The sequence below is a fragment of the Neodiprion fabricii genome, chromosome 2 (genome assembly GCF_021155785.1).
Source record: "Neodiprion fabricii isolate iyNeoFabr1 chromosome 2, iyNeoFabr1.1, whole genome shotgun sequence".
Classification (NCBI taxonomy): Eukaryota; Metazoa; Arthropoda; class Insecta; order Hymenoptera; family Diprionidae; genus Neodiprion; species Neodiprion fabricii.
Window position 1 is genome coordinate 6,227,653 of NC_060240.1, and position 19,316 is coordinate 6,246,968.

Sequence of the window (19,316 nt, forward strand, 5' to 3'; positions counted from 1 at the left end):
TTTACATCGCACTTACCTGAATTGGTTGAAAAAATTCATCAAGACTTGGGTCTGAGCCGGTGAAGATGAAAAAAATATCACCTTTGCCGTTCGAGGTATTATGAGGACATTGGACCAGACCAAACAAGGCGGTGGCGCGATGGTGCTGGTATTGGGAATACCGCCGAGGGGAGAAATCGTCCGTGTGAAGAGACGGCTGGATGGATGTCTGCAGGGGGATGAGGAGGCCACCCTATTTTCCTGGGGAACACGCGCCTCGAATTTACCGAATCGGGGGGTCGTCTTGGACAACTTTTTTATGCCTTCTCTTCAAGCGTCACTGCTCCGGTACACCGAATGAAACGACCTTTGTAACCTCCGATTGACTGCATCCCGCGACGACACGTGCTGCGGCCGCTATTCAATTCGGAACTGAATAGAGAGAATCGTTAAAAAGCTCTTCGGCTGCCAGAGGTACTTGTCATGTCGAAGTAGCGCGTACCATTCGCATTGTTATACCTGTTTCGCAAGTCCTATCGAATCGTAAATCCAATTGCGTCCAATCCTCGGAGAGACCGGATGATTTCTGAACCCCGAAGTGCACGGCGTTCAGTGTCTCTACTGTCCGTACATGGGCGTTGACCTTCGACGGTAAAAGGTAAACTTGGTTCCTGCAAAGCGAACGGTGCCGAACGAACGTGAGATGGTTTATGCTCGACGGGTGTGGGACCAGCAGCAGCGGAGGCACAAAGTGAAAAGCGTGGAAAGTGAAAAGGGAAATGACTCAAGGCAAATGTTTATGAATGTAAATATGGACTCGGAGGGACGGGAGCCGAGCGGGTGCCGGGCGGCGACGTCTGCGTGCCTCGGGCTCGAGGGATACACGAAAAGAGGAGCAAGAGCCGATGAAGATGGCGAAGATGCAGACGGGACGAGGAGACACACGCCAGCTATGCAGACTCGAGATTCACCCGGGTCTCCGAGACGGCTGACGGTGAAATCCCCGTTGGCGCAATGCCAGCCCTCGATACGAAACCTCCATCAAAGAAATTTACCCCGTAGTGCAAGCCACCAGGCCTCCCAAAAGCTGTACAACTCCGAATCCAGAATAAGGAAATCCCTCGAGTACCCAAAGAGTCTCATTGTCGGTGCTGGTTCACTTACGAAAATCTCACCCACGGCTGCGCGATAAATTATTATTATTACAACCGAATTTCCGCTATAAATCGATCCGATCGTAACAAAGAGTTGTTCAACTTTGAACAAATAACGAATGGGTGAAGGTATTCGTTGTATGGACCTAAATTTTTTACAATTTACTGGTTCTTGTCTACAAAAACGTGCGAATACATGCCATTGAATTAGAAAAAAATTTCAAGCCAAGTTATCGAACATTTAACACCTAAAATACTGCCCTCCGCGCAAGAAATATCTCAAGGAGTTACATGGGTTTTGAAGGGCAAAGAAAACAAACAACCTCCATTTTTTTTTTAAATATAATAAAAGAATTATTTTATTCAAACCTTAAGCATATAAAGAACAATATTTTAACAACGTTTTATAAAACATTCGTCCGAAAATATTGAAAATTTATCCGTTGAAAATTAGTTTTCGGAATCCCCTTAGAAAAAAGTATCCTCGCAGTGGTCAGGATAACCCAAAATAAACTTGTACCTGAAATCAAAAAATCAAATATTTTCTGTTATTAAGTGAGTATAGCTCTTGATTGAACCAAGTGTTTTGGTTTTTCTTTTTTTTTTCTTTCATGACAAGTTATTTCACCAGGCAAAACATGTTCTAGATTTGACCGAAAATCGTACTGTTTTACCTACAACCGAAACAAGAATACGAAATTTAATTTTTTCAAAAACCCTTTTGAGTACATTGAGCTCTAAGGTTTCCGACCGTTTGAAATTTTGTTGTTTCTTCAAATTTTAATTTCTCTACCTCGAGTTTCGCCACAAGATAATTGGAAATTAGGCGCTTTCGGAACTTTTCATATTCGGAATTTCATCTCCGCCCGCGGTAATTTTCCAATCTTATAATCGAACAGCCGTACTAGCAAATCTTGCATAGATCGGAGATGACCGTGGTTGGCGGTGGTTTGCAGACAGCTGCAGCATCGCGGCGGCGTATATGCGGCTTTGAGCAATGCACGAAAATAACTCTCGAACCCCATACGGAACAAGCAAGAGCAGCCCGGTGCTTCCCTTGGCCACACGTTGCGTGTACGTACCTAGGCTCGGAAACACCAAAGCTGACGAAATAGATCCGCGAGACCGCGTTTCCCCATTTCTAAAATCTCCTCCCTTTCCTTGGGCTTTTTTACACGCACCAAGCACGGCGATAATCCTCCCCAGGCGTCAAGGGAGTCACGGGAAATACACCTAATTTATAAAAGAAAAATGTTGTTCGTCTCCGGAGTACTTCCGACAAGTTGATACATTCTGTGTACACTTTGACGATGGTTTATGAGATTGAAAAAGTCACGCGCCCTCCGCACGTTCCACATATTTGGGTAATACCCCCGGTCTATATAGTGCTAAAAACGCTGTATGAACATGGCGCTGTATACACGCGTAAGTCTGTCTATTAATACACCTCGCGTCGGCTCCATTTTTTCCTGCTCTCTTTTTTTTTCTTTTCTTTTTCTCTCCTTTCGCTTCCTTAGCTGCAGGTCACTTTTTCCCAGACAACGGTGACGACGTACATACATGTATTAGTTTTTACTTGATCTGAAATATGCGAACTCTGTCACGGCAAAATTATTACACCGAGATTTGAGAAATTTCATCGATTTTCGATAAATCTATTATTAAGATGTCCGACGAATGAAAAAAGCTAAAACCGCGTACCGAACAAACAAGCGTGAGAATTTATTCGTCGAACAGGTGTAGAGGACACACGCGCATCTTATCAAAAATAGCTCGATCTGATGCAAAAGAAACACCAAAAAAATAAAGAAAATAAAAAAAAAAAAAAAAGAACAAAGTCACAACAAAAAAATAATCGACTCTACGGATTGAAACTTGATTTTTCTGGCAAAGCTTGGCAAATCTCCGTTGACGATTTATCATATTGTGTTTGTTTACAGCGATCAGTTGTTACTAAATTTTGTTTTCAATGCTATTCACCGACTTTCCCAAATTTCATTACATCACGAATTCACGTAGTTTTTTATGGCATACAAATTTGAAAAATTTTCTGCATCCAGTTTGGTCAAAAAAATAAAATTTAAAAAACAAAATACTGCACCGATGGAAAACAATAACGATCAGTTTTCAAAAACATAGGAGCGTCATTTGACGTCAGTCTAGTGCCTGTTTTTTCTTTGGAACAAAAAGACATACGAGCAAACTTAACGGTCCCCAGATTTCACTTAGTTGTCGATCAAAAGTAGTTTGGCACAAGATAAAAGTCATACTCGCTAAGATATCTGATCTGTGTAACACGTCGGTATTGAACAGTTGTTCGTACAATTTTGGAGCCAGTTCGCTATCGAATGAACTTGTTTCCACACAAGCATTGATTTTGTTACGAATTGAAATAATATTTTCACGAAGTTTAAACTTGGGTATGACGGTTGATATTGAATATGCTATAATGAATGGGTAATGAAGTAATTACGCGTATCGAGATTGCCACTTCGCAATGCGTCATCTGGTGGAAAATAATCAAACTAATGCAACCGGGCTGATAGCTGATGATTGACCGTGTTTTTTCGCGCCTGAGTGTTACAACAGGTATATTATTGATTACGTTTAACTAATACAGGCGACACGAGTAATTTGGAAGCCCAAGAACAACGATTTGCTTCTAATAAAGTTGAAAGCTTAGGTTATGTGGTGATAAAATGGCGCCGCCAACCAAACTCTGACGTCACGAGGACATTTTCCAATAACCTATGAGAACGTAAATGGCATAAGCGTCGTGCATCGCGAAGCGCGAGCTGCTAGGTGACTTCAATCACTTTTCTCGCGCCTGCGTCTTAGGAAGGATGTCGGTAGGCGGATGGTTGTAGGCAAGATATGTAAAGAAGAGAGGCGTAAAACCGACGACGCGCAGAGTTTTATTCCGGGATGGCGCGACGTCGATCTGCCAGTGGTGGGGGACACCTGTTCTCCTCTCGTGGTGGAAACGATATAAACTAGAGAACTAAAATATTGTGAATAGGTGGAGGAGATGGGCGCATCGCATGGCACGTAGCCCGGGTATAACTTGTAAACATTAGCGGCTCGTTAGCGAGGCGGACTTCCGCAATTCCGCATCCTGCCTAAGAAACAATCGAAACATCCCGCTATTTTTTCCGACACTTGAATACCAGGGATCTTAAGAGATCGTTTATAGTCCTGCACATTTCTGATTGTAATCGGTCGTTTTTACTTCTCACAAGAAAGGTATTCTTTTCTAATATGTTATTTTAAAGGCGTGAAAGCATTCTGCAAAGTGAAGTTTTTTCGGTTTGTTTTTAATCGGGAAAATTACATTTTTAATTTGTCATTATAGAGAAACTTTTCCAGTTGGATTGGTTGAGAAATGTTATGTTCTTGAGGGTGAAACTGCCAAATCGTCCCTTGACGTGCCTTAACTTCGGATGGTCGTTTCACACCCTTAAAGTGTTTGATGGCAGATGAAAAACAGTACGTGTCACTTAGTTTTTAGTCTACTGTAACGTGGTAGAAAAGAAAGAAAATCGGAGATATCGATACATGTGATACCTTCCTTTGACTATAATAACTAAATAACTAAAAATTCTACCTCCGTTGTTGTTCCGTGATAATCTCCTAATGCCTAGACCGCATAGTTCAGCAATTTGTTCAACGAAATGGTGTGTCAGGCCCGCGTTAGCACGTGCGTCAGTTCTATAAACGTCCTAAGAATCTGTTATTTTCACCATCCAAAAAGGCGGCGTGCCTCGTCGAATGCTAAGAGAGCGTAGACACGCAGTGCAAGAGTCGACATTGATTCCGGATGAAAATGGTGAGCAGCAGTAAATCGGATTGACTATTTGCGAAACCGTGATTGGACCGCAGCTAGTGGTCACGCGACTGGATCCTGCGGGTATAAACATTGATTCAAAAAGGAAAGCGTCTCGTTATTTTGGAAGCTAATCGGAGGCGGTGGCGGATGGACGTGGGATGGAAAAGTCATGTGTTTGCAGAAAATCTTGGTGCCAAAAACGTCTCGCGCAAACGTCCCTCGTGGTGGTTCACGGATAGGTGGGCGAGGTCACGGCGCGACGTGGGCGAAGCACCACCGACGACGACGACGACGACGCCAGGCGTCGGTACGCGGCTAAGGATGATGATAAGACGCCACCGCGCGAGCGAGAGAGTCGGAGAGAATCTCGCTGCTTATAGTTGGAGCAAGCAGGTTGGTGCGCTGGGTGGTTTAACTGGCCCGACGCCAGGCATCCGTTGGATGGATTTAGCACCGCGACGCTGACTAACTCACGAAGCATCCATTCAGTCGCGTACGCAAATCCTTCTATCGCTAATTTCGTCCTATATACCTATCGTCGTCCACCTTTGGAAGGAGAACTTACTCGTTCGTCTTGCAGTCATTGTCCCTCACTGGTCCCGATCTACTGCTGGACTTTTAATTTCGTTTGGAATAAATTTTACTCCGGTGTTCGTTGATTTTCTTTTCCTTCTTATTCATGCGTCTCCTTTATAGAAGCCTCTCAATCGGTCCTTTACAGAAGCCTCGAGCAATGCGACGTGGTTTCATATCCAAGCGCGTGTATTATTATACTCATCGTGCACGGAAGGTAAATATTTTACATATTTTACGTCTCGCGCGGGGAATATATGACAGCACTTTTTTTGGAGTTAAATCTACCGCAATTTTGGTAAGATTTACTAATCCTATAATAAGAGGTATAAAACCAATGGTAAGAGTTACAGCAATAACGTACCCAGGCAGATCTACCGCAATGAGGTAGATTTGACTCCAAAAAAGTGTTGCTCGTATCATTACATGCCCACAGCAGATGTAAAATCGACATTACATTTGTTTTCTCTGTGATAACGAGACAGTTCAAAAAGCTGCAGTCAACATTCCGAGGTACACGCGATTTCTGGATTCTAGCCATGAACTATCCAGAGAAAGTCAATATTTCACTGAAACATCATCTTTTTTGTCACCGTTATTTTCCTCAGCCGTGATTAATTCGTTGATATCTATTTACATTATTGTAACATCTTCTCAGTATTTAAAAAAAAATCATATTTCCCTGTCGGGTAAAACGGAGCAAGAAGCTAAGGCCAATATTTCTCTGATTCGTGACGTGAACTCTATCAAAATCTTGGCTTAAACAAGTAACTATATTAATAATGTAAATACATTAGATCGTTTCATTATTTCACTTGCTTCACCCTCAGCCTCACATATAAATCTATGAATAAAATTTGGTGGAGTGAATTTTTAATGTAATATGAAATTTCTTACGATTTTATTTCTTTCTTTAATCTTATTGTTGAAAATATGTCGCTGCTGTAAAGTTATGGGCTGTGAAAATATAATTTTTTTCTATAACTAAAATTCATTTCAAAGTAAGAATTTAATCTATACAGGCTTGCAATTGAGTCTTCTTTTCAATATTTTGTTCCCTCAATTTTCCACAGCAAATTTATCAAATAACCCTGCATGAAGTGAAATTACAGGCTAGTTAGGGTAAAATCCTGATTACATTTTATAGCACATCATTTAGCAAGTTGAAAAAAACATGACTCCCGGAAATTCCGATCGGTGGTCCAGATTTCAAGACACTCAGTCTTGTGGTGAACGCATAAGCCGATCTGCGGGGCGAAAGATGGTAAACCAAATTATCTGCCGATCTTTTTTTAAACCCCCTTAACCAGCGATATAAAAAGACTTGTAATTTCCTCTGTATAATTAGTCTCTTTGACTTCTGACTGACACCCAAATAAGTGAATAAAAGTGTACCTCGATTTCAAGCGTAAAGTAACCACTTGCTTCTTTGTAACGTAAACGGTGCCGAAGAGTGGCTTATTAATTGGCTACATTTTTCCGTACAGGAAAGTTGTTCGTGCGAATGGTAAAAAATATTCGTTTAAAAGGTTTAATATAACGGGTGCAGGTTAAAAAATTTGACGATAAATCGAAGAAACGGCGAATTACATTCCGTGCTGCTCAGAACGGTTCTTTGACCGGTGTTAATTGTTTTCCTCCCTCCGTTTCTCCTCCCCTGCAATTTGTTTGTAACAACAAATAGTCGGAGCATTTCTCGTCGTCGTCGGATCAACTTGTCGTATCGAACCTGTTTGGACAAGAGACAAGGTATGGGCGAGGGGTGGTGGTTGGATCGGTTAAAAGAAGCTTGCAGAACATGTGAAAGCCATCGAGTGACGAGAGACCGAAGCGTGCTTGCGGGGCGCGTCGCGACCCACGTGAACTCCGCAAGCGGCAAGGGTCGCGGTTTTTTATACTCTTTAATTTTTTTCCATCTCGTTCGTTTTTTCTCCAGCACCATCTTTTTTTCACGATGACTTAATATTTGGTTAACAAGCCCCCCTGGCGCGTGCCGACTCCAGGAGCAACTTGTGGGGTGAAACACGGTCGGTCCCAGAGCGACGAACGAAACCGGGAGGCGGTAAAAATATACCGCCGGAGTTCCATGGTAATTATTTTGCGGCGATAATTAATACCCTGAGAGGTTTCGGGGGGCTAAATACCGCGTGGATCGAGACAACGCCAACATTGTCGTCAAGCCGAAAGTCGAGGGTGTGGCCAAAGTCTGCGTAGGTTTTCCGCGTACAACTCACAGCTGGCCCGATCTGCTTATATGTATGTATCCAAAGTATACCAGAAGCTGCCAAAAGTTATTTCAATATATTAAAACGTGACAAACGTACACGCTTCGGAATTATAACCCTCGAGATTACGTAATTTCCGCTACGTGACTGTGCCGAGTGGTAACGATTGACCTTTCATGCGGCCATTGGGTAAGGAGCTTTCTTTCCCGGCATGGGCCGTACGAAGGACAGAGGTCAGGTGAAGTATCAAGTATGTATTGTCAACCGATAATGTGTCCGCCAAAAAGCAGGAAATAGTGGTTCAACAAGTCGCCGGAATGTCGTTCGTAAGCAATGAGGGAAACAATCTGATTGGTGCTTTGTGGAACTTTTACCGCAGCACCGCCATCTTAATTTCCCTCTACTTTACGGAAACTTCCCGTACACGTAGATAGTCCTCCTCTACCCTCTATAACGAGACAATTCGATAGTTCCATTGCGGGATTCGCAATTTTTCGACAAAGGAATAATCCGGACGAGCTCCGGGCGTCTCTTTTTCTCTTAACGAGTCATGCCCTGTACCTCTTTGCCGCATCCAGCATCCCTTCTTTCACCGGGAAGACGAGAGTCAACTGTTTCCCCTTCGATTATATCCCTCAAAATAAACTTCGGAACGCTAGGGAACCAGAGACGGCTTAGGGCCTTCCTTGGAAATCCTCGAACGCACTTACATTGTACACATTCTGCTCCATTTGCGACCGCTTCCGGTCTACGACAACTCCTTATAACGTAGACCACATTTTATTGGGGCGGTGAAGAAGCAACGGTGCCGTCCCTCGTCATTCACGGAAGAACCCCGCGTCGATACTCGCGATATTAGACTAAAGGTACTCGGGAGTTGGCGCTTGAATCTTTTGGGGCACGAGATTTATTCTGTGAAATGATTTTTGCAGAAAGTCTGATTTTTCTGAAGAAATCGAACTTGAAAAGTTTCGATTGTACACGAGACTTCGGGACACAAAAAAAAAAAAAAAAAATAGTTTCTCAAAGTGTTGTGATTATAAATTTTTTGGAAAAACCTACCAAACATGGCTCGAACTCTACTGCAATCCTCAAATTCTTCATATTCGATTAATTTATTGCGCCTAATCAGACTTTGTTACCATTTTTTACATCTAATAATAACGACATGCGTAATGTGAATCTTGCGGGTAAAAGATACACACGTGCCCATTTTTGTCCGTGTCCAAAGTCACTTGTACTCGATAGACTATCAATATTCATCCAGTCCCTCACGAAACACCTCACAATAAAATCAAAAAATCAAGGGAACAGATTTAAACCTACAAATTAACTCAAAAAAAAAAACAAACATGACGTTATAAACTGCAATTACACCAAACAGTAACGATGTTGAAAAAAAAATTTCCACCAACGCAAACAATACTCAAACCGTAACTGTCCACCGATACAAATCTTACTGTAATTTTCTAGTAACATAATATTTAGTGAAAAAGTTTCTCTCAGCGCAGCCGCTCAGTGCAGAATTAAAGAAAATCCGGCAGCGATCGACACTCGTCAAGTTGAATTTCAATTACTCGTACATCGGTGGTACAGCCACCGGGACACCCCCCCCCCCCCCTTCCCCCCCGTAGCACACCATACGCGTATGTTTCAACATGTGTGCATGACCACCTACGTACGCACATACAGTCTTACACGCCCCGCAGGAGGCAGAGCACGCGCTCACTCGGTGCTTCGGGAGCAGCTGAGGAGGAGTTCCGTGGGGTTCCAAGGGTTCCGAGGGGTTCCGAGGGGTTCCGGGGGAGGGAGGCCCTCCACACCGGGTCCTATAAGCGGGGCTATGCGGGGGAGACGAACTCCTTCCTATATGAAGGCCCGAAATACACCCGGACGAACACTATACGCTCGAAAGCTGCGGCGCGCGGTGAGCTTGCTTGATCAGCAGACTATCTCGAGCAGGCGAGAGAACGGTTCGGTCAGGTTCTATTAAGCACAGGATTAGAACGAACGGTGGGTTCAGTAGTTGCGCGACTGTTGGCTGAGTTGCATGCCCCGTCGAGCTGAGAGCATATAATATCAAGTTCCGCAAAAGTTGGCGTCGGTTTTTTTTTTTTTTTTTTCGAAGGGGTTGTTCCGACCGACCCTGCAGTGAATAACCGGTACGATTCAAGTGGTGGTTCCAGTTTGTGTGGCATGATTTATTCTGTGCTTTACCCAGTTCTCGACTGACAGGACCTTTCATCTCACGAAAATGCCTCGAGCTTTTCTCATCACTCGCCGAAGGTACGACGGCTCTGACCAGTTTGAGGAGACCATGAGAGGTGAGTTTTCGTCGACTTACTCCGAGTCTTGTTACTTTCTGATCTAACCACCCTTCAATGCTTTGCCCGCAATTTCGTAGCCTCGTTTGTGGTCGTCTTTCATTCCCAATGAACTGTGCGCGTTGTATCGTATCGTAGCCTCGCAGGACAATTGCACTAGAAAATTTGCCCACCTTGAAACGAGAGCGAAGACGTTACGCTGACAGATTTACCGAACTAATTACCCACCTCGACGCGGTCAGTGTGTCGTCGGTGTGAATAGCATAGAATGATTGAAATATCGTCCGAAGTGTCCGTTCTAGAACGGTGCTATAATTAACCACAGCCATCCAAACAACGTGGCTGCCCACAGGTTGACCTCGAAACTTCGAACCCCTCAATGACAATCCGATAATAAAACCTCGGAGCGATGATAAGTCGTTTAAAAACTTGGAGCACAACCCTTTCCTTCCGATATCTTTGAGCCGCTCTCTTCCGTTTGCATGCTAATTCGTTCGTAAACACACATTTCGGGCAACGTGAAGACATATTCATCACTGACGTCCGATAGATGATTTTGCGCTACCAACATGGCCGACGAATCGAAGAGCATTACTCAGCCATTCCTGTACGTATAACTTGCAACGGTGTGTAACGGCACGGCGGTCTTGATGTTGGACTGGTACCGGTGGTCGACTTAAGAATAGGAGGCACAAGAGATGCGTCAGAAGACGACGCATACCGTCGCGGCGGCCGAAACCCCTCGCTAACCCCGCGTTCAACCTTTTCTCGGCGTCTTACCGCTAGCGCACGCGGTATAACCGCGTCCAAAACGCGTCCGTCTATTTCCGTTCTCCCCAAAACAGGCGCAGTCCGTACGTACACCAAACTCTAACGCGTCTCCAGGCGTGACTTCGCTTGGAAGCTGGTTCATTGGTGCACACCCGGTGATGCAGGAAGATAACGCGTGAGTCAAACCGAGGGAATGCAATCGACGATGAATCAGCAGGTGCAGCTTTTCGCGAGGCTCGAATCAGGGATGAGCTTGCCGAAGAAAGCTTCCAGCGAAGCACTTCCAACCCGACTCTCACGTCGAATGACCAATCAGATTTTGACTTTCCATTTTTAGATTGCAGCCCTGAGCGCGGAGTCAGCGTCGCCGAGTATGGCGGCGGTCAGCCGACCTCGGATGGGGTCAGCGACTGTGGCAGCGAGACGTCCTCGGAGTGTCCCGAGGAGCTTTACAACCTGACGAAGCTCGCGGAAGTCAGTCTGGCAGCGGCCGCTGGTACCCTGATACATCCGGCCGGTAGCGTTTTGTGCCAACGGCCGACGTCACCCGGGTACAAGGACGAGGTCACCTACGAAATTAACGAAGCATTGGAGAAACGAACGAGCGACGAACACGCGCTCCAAGAACGGACGCGGCTCTTCTTCGAGAGGATCGAGGCTGAACGAAAGATACTCGAGCGACGTTCCCCGAGCTCGGAGCCCAAGACGCAGAGGATACTCCGACTTCCGGCGGCTCGCGATGAGGCCCAAACCAACCACGAGGCCCATCCGCAGCGCCAGCATCACTCCGAACCTCGGAGTCCGGCCTCGAAGAAGGCCCAGGTACCCGCCAGCCCTACGGAGACCTGCGGAAGGCCCGAAGATAACGAGGACCATGAGTGTCCGGACTGTGGGAAGAGGTACTCCACGTCCTCCAACCTGGCACGACATCGCCAGACCCATCGCTCCCTCGGCGATAAGAAGGCGAGACGATGTCCGCACTGCGACAAGGTCTACGTTAGCATGCCTGCCTTCAGTATGCACGTCAGGACCCACAATCAAGGGTGCAAGTGCCATTACTGTGGCAAGTGCTTCTCACGACCGTGGCTTCTTCAGGGACACATACGAACGCATACCGGTAAGCAGAAATCTATAATGTCTTTTACTTTCGTCGGAAACAGCATGTCTGTTTTAACTGCTGCAAGTAAATTGGCACATTGAGATAAGGGTATACCAAATATGCACATGTGGTGTATTACGTAACAAATGGATTTGCCGTTGCAGGTCAAAATTGGTCTTAATTGAAAATGTTCGGGATGTGACTGCATTTTTCGACCACCAGGAATTCAAATCTGAAATCATTCTTGAACTTCATAACCGGAGTTTCGAGAAAACAGCAATTTTTGACGTTTTTTGCGTCTTCTTCCAAAACGGCTATCGGTAAATGACAAATGACTCGACCATCGTGTAGAGCAGAAAATTTTACATCAATTATCTCCTCAGTATGTCGAAAACGGAGTTGGGTTAACAAATTAGAAAAAAAAATTCTACTTATCGACTGCATCTGGAGAATTTTTCTGAAATAGTTTTTCTTTTTCGTGTTAAAGAATCGAACTAATCTTCAAACTGCAACATCAATTACTCCGTATAGCTGCACACTGTAATGCGAAATTCAGTATGTGTTGATCCAATCGAACTTTAATTTGCGCAAAAAACTTTTCGTCGAATAACAAAATTTCGACATTATATTATTGCATGTTTGTCGAAATTACTTATTTCAGATCTAGAAGTGACCAATTTATTTCGTTCAGACGTTCTTTTTCCGCTTTGTGTACTGTGGGAGATACTGATTTGTAAATTTTCCGAGGGAAAGTTTTTGTTGGTTTCTATTTTTGTTCGTTTTATGTACTATTAATATACGCGCCGCAGACGTGCTGCAGGTGGCTTTCTGCGTAAATCGACGATAAGTTCGATGCTACGTCGACTGTAGAATATATATAGAATATAGGTATGTGAATAGAGTCGAATTTACGTGATATTGAGTATGAGCTTCATCGAAATATTTATCCAATGATATTTAGAATGCAGCTGCTAGAGTTTTAAAGTATGGAAAATCTGTTAATATGCCCACCGTATCTCTAAAATATGGATAATCTGATTATATTCTCAGACATTTAGGTGATACCAATAACAAATCATACGACAAATAACACGAAAGCAAAATGATGGGAAACCTATGAATACAATTTAAAATTCATCAATCGTATCTTTTGGATATTCGAATTAAATATTTCTGAAAAATGGAGTATTTGAGATTAGCTGCGTGACCGTTATCAATTCCCAACTGAAATGACTGTTACAACTTTTGGGAAATCGATAATTCTTAGAACTTTCGATGACTCTTGGTAAAATTTGATGAACCATTTTTTATTTTTTTATTTTTATTCTTACTTTTAGAATTATTTAGAGAATTTTTCCAGTATTAATTCGGATGTAAGAAGGATGAAAGATCATGTATTGGATAAATCACAGTAAGTACATTAACTGTACGCACAAAACTTTCGGGACCCGTAATGCAGTCCCATTTGAAACGTGAGCCTTCCTCCGGTTCTTGAAAATAATCAAATTTTCACGTCACCTCTTGTAACTAAGACAATTTATATTCCATCATTTAGGCCCAGCGATTCACGCAATGTCGTAATGCATTCGAAAAATCCCGACGGGATGTAAACTTCTACGTCTACGCATGTTTTTATGAAATCTTATCAATTATGCACTATCTAATTGATGCCCAATTCGGCATCGACAGCTACTATGAAACGTGGTGACATCTGGTTTTCATTCAAATTCGATGGAATTAAACAACGCCTCGAAGTTTTCCGGCGTTTTGCAGCCTGGTGCCATTTTACCACCACATAACCTAAGTTTTTCATTTTCATGAAGGCGAATTGTAATTCATGGGGTTCAAATTACTCATGTCACATAAATTAATTAAACATAATCAATGATTACCTGTTCTACCATTCATACGGACAAAGGTCAACTGTCAGCCTAGTTGCATTAGTTTGTTTTATTTCCACCAGATGACGCCGTGCAAAATGATAATCCCAATATGCGTGCGGCCACGATCGTTACATAATTACTGATTACCGTAGCCAGAGTCACAACGAGTATACGTGTCCATCTTATATAATAAACTAAATCCGGGATTTAAGTTGTCATAACCCTAATTAGAATACGACGTTTCTTTGTACACATTGGCCAACCCTTTCTGCTTTAGCTGGACTTAGTACTGTACAATTTTCCGTGAAAGTCGCCGCTCAGCGCCAGCAGATAAGCAATTAAAGCTAAATTGTGAATATGTAAATTCCATACATTATCGGCGAGTTTCACAGAAGACATGTACTGATACAATATAAAAATATACTTATTTGATCATATATTCCAATGTTATCTCTTAAAAAATCTGCGAGGAATACATCATGCTCTGAATTAACTGCAGCTGCTAGGGATTTTTTTTTTTTCAATAATGTACCACGCTGAATGTACAACAATATAGTATACAGAGTATAAATAGTATAAATTTTGACAGTTGTCTTTGGCAGTTGTACTCAACATCGAAAACTGTCAAAATTTTTGATTCAAGCTACAAGTTACATCGCGGCGAACTGTCGTCTAAATAAATTTTAAGCAGACGACGAAGCATGCAGTCGATAGAAATTCGCTGTATGTACTTGTGAACAATCATTGGTACACGAACTTTGTAACTGATATACGATAACCGTTGATATTTTCAGGTGAGAAACCATTCAAATGTACGATATGCAACAAGGCCTTCGCGGACAAGTCGAACCTCCGTGCGCACATACAGACGCACTCGAACACAAAGCCGCACGTATGCGGTCGTTGCGGAAAGGCGTTCGCCCTCAAGTCGTATCTCTACAAGCACGAGGAGTCGTCGTGCATGCGGGCGCATCACCGAGCCTCTTCAGAGAAGCGTGAGAGCGATAGAAGCAGTCCGATTCCCAGGAGGATTTCGGCCCCGGTGACGGCATCGCCGACGAGCGTTATAGTTCCGCGACCCGGGCTGAATCGCAGCGTTTCCGTCGGCGGAACGCCGGAGCCGCAAGCGCCATCTTTCTCGGCGATTCGGCACACGAAGACGTCGCAACCGGAAACGGGGCCGGAGAGACTGATCGTGGAAAAACACTCGAAACGTTTGATGTTGGAGAAGGCCTTGGAGCAGGCGAAGGCATCCGAATCGGAAGTTCAGAGGCCGAAGAGACGCCTCGAAGCCATCGTTGCCGACGCCTCCGAGTACCGATCGCAAATGGTTATCCGAACTTCGGTGATATCGCCGAATCCTGAGCATCTCGGGCGGCTCTCCGCCGCCGGCAGTAAGAAATCACCCTTCGATTTTACCGCATCAAGAACTTCGGCCTTCTCGAGACCCGGCATGACGCTCAATCTCGCTATTGCGTGAAACTCCATTGCTCCTAGGGACTTTGGAAGATTTCGGTTGGCTACCCGACTTGTCGAATGCTACCAACCCCAATGGCGGTGTAACAGAAGTTTCGCGATTCTGGGGATAAAAGAAAAACCAGATAATTGTCTCGGTTCTCTCATCGGCTCAATGGATATTTGGATTCTCAGTTTCGGGTCTGGACAAAGCTGACTAGTGATATTGTCGAGTATGCACGTATAATCGTCAATTACAGATCAAACAATTTGAAATCTGTAGGTTTTTAATCTATTGCGAGAATGGTAAATGCGTGTACGTATCCTATACATGTAAAAAAATCAAGATGAATATTATTCCAAGTATCTTCCTAATAGGGACCATATTTAGTAGTTAATTGTCAAATTATTATAAGACAACTGCGGATTCATAATGTGCCTTACATAATATATACAGCTGCAACGTTGATAAAATACGTGTACAGTCAGCCATACGTCGTTTTGTTTTTATTTTTTTTTTTTTGTGTTCATTTATGTTTTTGTCTGTACTTTTCTGTTTGCTCGTAATAATTATTTAACCTATATAATTGTGTTGAAAATTGATGTCAATTTAACCAAAGGTGTCGAGCATGTAAACGTCTCAGATGTTTAAACATACATGTAAATTTAATAGTCATTGCCTGTATTTACGGAAGAGTAAATACTTTGTTGATTCATGGTGCTAGTACTTAAAATATGTACATATATATTTACATACGATGTTAATTGCCGTAAGCAATATAAAGGCTCTTCAAGGCAGCTATAAATTATTTTGTAAATATTAAACTACACCCTACAGATTGTCTAATTGTAAGACTTATAAGTACATTATATATTTATAAGATATATTTTGTAATTAATACAAAGTGCCTCAAAATACTCGTAGGGGTAGTGTCGGATATTGCAATATCTAATCAATATAAGGGATCGTGTCCTATCGATATACATATAGAACTACTATTTAATTGCAATGATTAATATCTTTTGATCGGTTACTGTATAAGTAATTATCAGAGTGTGCGCTAGTCGGAAACGTTTCGTGATTAACCAGTAAATCTCTTACACTTCCCTAGCTCGTAGTAATTCTAATTTTTTAGATATATCAAATTTTTTGTCTCACTGAAAAAACGAACAAATTTATAAACATATCGGCAGTTGAACTGCGTGCTCCGTTTTTGCTCGAAAAATTTTTTTTGAATATTACTCTTACAAATAGCAGACCGAAATTCACTGTGTAAGAGACTGGGGAAACAGTCACGAGATGATCGTAAATAGTATATATACGTATGTATATTTGTTTTGTGAGTATATACACATAAAAATAATATATCCATGTAAATAATTTTGGACTGAGTACGTATAACTAATCAGATCTACACGTGTGGCAAAATTTTTAAACTGTATACAAAACTTATCTTGAAATAGAGTAAATTTTTGTGTCCTAGTCATATAATTTATATAAACTGTAACTGTGGCATGTATAATATGTAGCTACGTTTTGCTAATGCGGTTGCTGAAAAATGGTCAAGTCAACTCGGTAAAATAACACAAGCAAGCTCTGTAACGCTTAGAGAAACCCCAATTTTAATTGAACGTACATATATTTGTAAATAGCATTCCCAGTTAGTACTTAATACAATACATCCATTATATATTGATCAGAATAATTTTTAGAATTGTTAATATAATCGTTTATACATACTATAATTAATATACTCGAGTGCGTTGATAGACATAAACTTACAAATTTTTTTACGAATCGTAAAACTCTTTTCGATTGCTATATATTTTTACCAACGCAGATATGTGTGAAAGACTTTACACGCGCCTTGTATAAATATATAGCAAGTAAATAAATTGAGAGTACTGTGAAAACATTATATGTATAAATCAAATCACATCGTTCATATTTATGTAACCTTCTTTGCATTTTCCTTTATTACACCGCGAGATTGCATGGAAACAAATCACACCATCGCCTAACAGCAGGCAACTCGAAATACAGCTAATTAGTTTACTTACGCTGATCATTTGATATGCTTGCTTCCGGGCTCGCGATGTAATTCGCTTCCACATAATCTCCCGCTATGCTAGATCTCTTAACAAAAGAATTCTAATTACGTCCAAATTCATCAAGATGTTTTCCAATTATCGCAAACAGCGATACGCAATTTACTATTCCGGAGTTCAGTCTTTTTACAAAGAATTCGGAAGTGAGAAAGTTTTTTGTGCATAAAAAAGTCGTTGACTTTATTACGTAGGCGCGGTTTTCTGTTTTCCAATTTTGCAATCTGCGCTGTGAAACCCGTAAGATATTCTATCAATTCCATTAATTACAAAAAAATTTGATAGCATTATACAATATGGAATAGCAGAAATGCAATTGAAACAAAAGGATGTATATTGAAAATTTAGCGTGAGGCTGCTATCAGTCAAGTGACCTTAAAGTACCAATTTTTTAAAATTCCGCCTTAACACGTAAGTGGATTCATTACATGCTCATCAAGATGTGTCTGACAAGTTATTGCCTCGATATATTTGTTGCAGTGGTGAGCATTTGTCGAGTTGTGGCATTTGATCCATTCAGTCTGTAAATCTGGGACTAATATGGATGCATGTCCACAACACTGCTGACTTGAACGGTGATGAAATAAATCGTCCAAAAGTGTGCACCTGTGGTGAAAACTTATGGAGTAGAAAAAAAATTAATGAATCGATAAATCATCGAGTCATTACAAGAGCATGAAGTATTCATCGGGGAAAATTGTTTATCTAGAAGCAAAACGGCGAGCGCGAAGAAGCAAATTTTACGTTGTAAGTATCTTTGCTTATTCCAATGGTGATTGCAATTATCTGTTTAGCATGCAGCACAGCGTAAGTTAAAGCTTGAATTCCAGATGTATCAGCTTTTGATTTGATCAATCAATCTGTAATTGACCCTCCAGACCAGTCATGTATCCTTGAAATATATTGTTAAGATTTCAAAAATGGCCTACGCAGTCTGTAGAGAGCTAAATATGGATGATGTCATGCCATTCGCGGGCGGTTACATATCTCGTCCATCCCAAAGCCGCGGTCACGATGAACTCAGATAAACAACGACTAGCTGTCTTTCGCCAATGGTACGCAATGCATAATTAGGGCGTTGTAGGGGAAGAAGCGTGCGTCGGATGCGAAGCAGATATATCGGTCGAGATTCTATGAACTTTATATTATATATCAATGATACGCGTATCGAGCTAGGCGTTTTTTTTTTGTTTTTTTTTTTTGCCAATAGAAAATACTAGAAACTGTGATTTCAACGGAGTCGTTTGTGTGAATGTAATCGTTCAAGGGAGGGGTAAAAATGTATTCAAGACATCTTGATTCAAAGCTTTTGCCTTCCGTTTTATGACTGTTCTCCAGTTCCTGCATTTGTGGTTTCAGTTGAACTTATGTAAACTATAGACTAAACCGAGAGGAGAAGTTTTCGTTTCAGCCGCATTTACGTCTATTTGAATAAATCTAACTCGATTGACTCTGCGAAGCGGGGACTGTACATAGGTATATGTTTTCTAAGAATTCTATATCTGAACATGGAAGTGCTAGTATAGAGCGGTACTGCTAGTATTCGTTTCCAAGAATGTTCGGTGACCTGGCTTTAGGCTGACTTGCCCAGTATTTTTCTTGACTAACTTATGACAGGGAATTTACATCCTGAATAGGTATATTTTTAAACAATTATTGTGTAATCTATTTTTTCTACGCCACCATTTTCTTACATTCGAATTGTGTCATTTCAACCTACTGTAGGTATTGCACTAGATTTTGAAGATTTTGCTGAGTAATAGTACTAGCCCTTCAACTTTGAAGGCATCTCATTATACGAATCAGTTTATATTTTGAAGATCCAACAATTTATTACTTTTTACTTAATTCGTGGAGCAAACAATCTTTCCAAATTGCATGAATGATTGCAAACGCCTTTTGCATATATTGGAATTTGGAA

General features: G+C 41.9%; 1 protein-coding gene and 1 long non-coding RNA gene across 2 annotated transcripts; one reads left to right on the top strand and one right to left on the bottom strand.

The window, feature by feature from the left end:
• Positions 1-1,553: 1,553 nt before the first annotated feature.
• Positions 1,554-10,605, bottom strand: LOC124175596. Its single transcript, XR_006869203.1, has 3 exons — positions 10,310-10,605; positions 9,975-10,237; positions 1,554-1,653 (listed from the first exon to the last, which is right to left on the bottom strand). It is a non-coding gene; the product is annotated as an uncharacterized LOC124175596 (long non-coding RNA).
• Positions 9,943-17,203, top strand: LOC124175594 (fez family zinc finger protein 1-like). The gene is made up of 3 exons (XM_046555996.1): positions 9,943-10,081; positions 11,190-11,969; positions 14,629-17,203. Exons 1-3 carry the CDS (start codon positions 10,012-10,014, stop codon positions 15,312-15,314), a joined length of 1,536 nt encoding a protein of 511 aa, XP_046411952.1. The 5' UTR covers positions 9,943-10,011; the 3' UTR covers positions 15,315-17,203.
• Positions 17,204-19,316: the final 2,113 nt, after the last annotated feature.

What these genes read in the sequence shown, in the direction of transcription:
- LOC124175594 (XM_046555996.1), top strand. Translation starts at nt 10,012, where the DNA reads ATGCCTCGAGCTTTTCTCATCACTCGCCGAAGGTACGACGGCTCTGAC. An exon ending in GTTTGAGGAGACCATGAGAG is followed by an intron (nt 10,082 to 11,189) that starts GTGAGTTTTCGT and finishes TTCCATTTTTAG; the next exon opens with ATTGCAGCCCTGAGCGCGGA. An exon ending in ACACATACGAACGCATACCG is followed by an intron (nt 11,970 to 14,628) that starts GTAAGCAGAAAT and finishes TGATATTTTCAG; the next exon opens with GTGAGAAACCATTCAAATGT.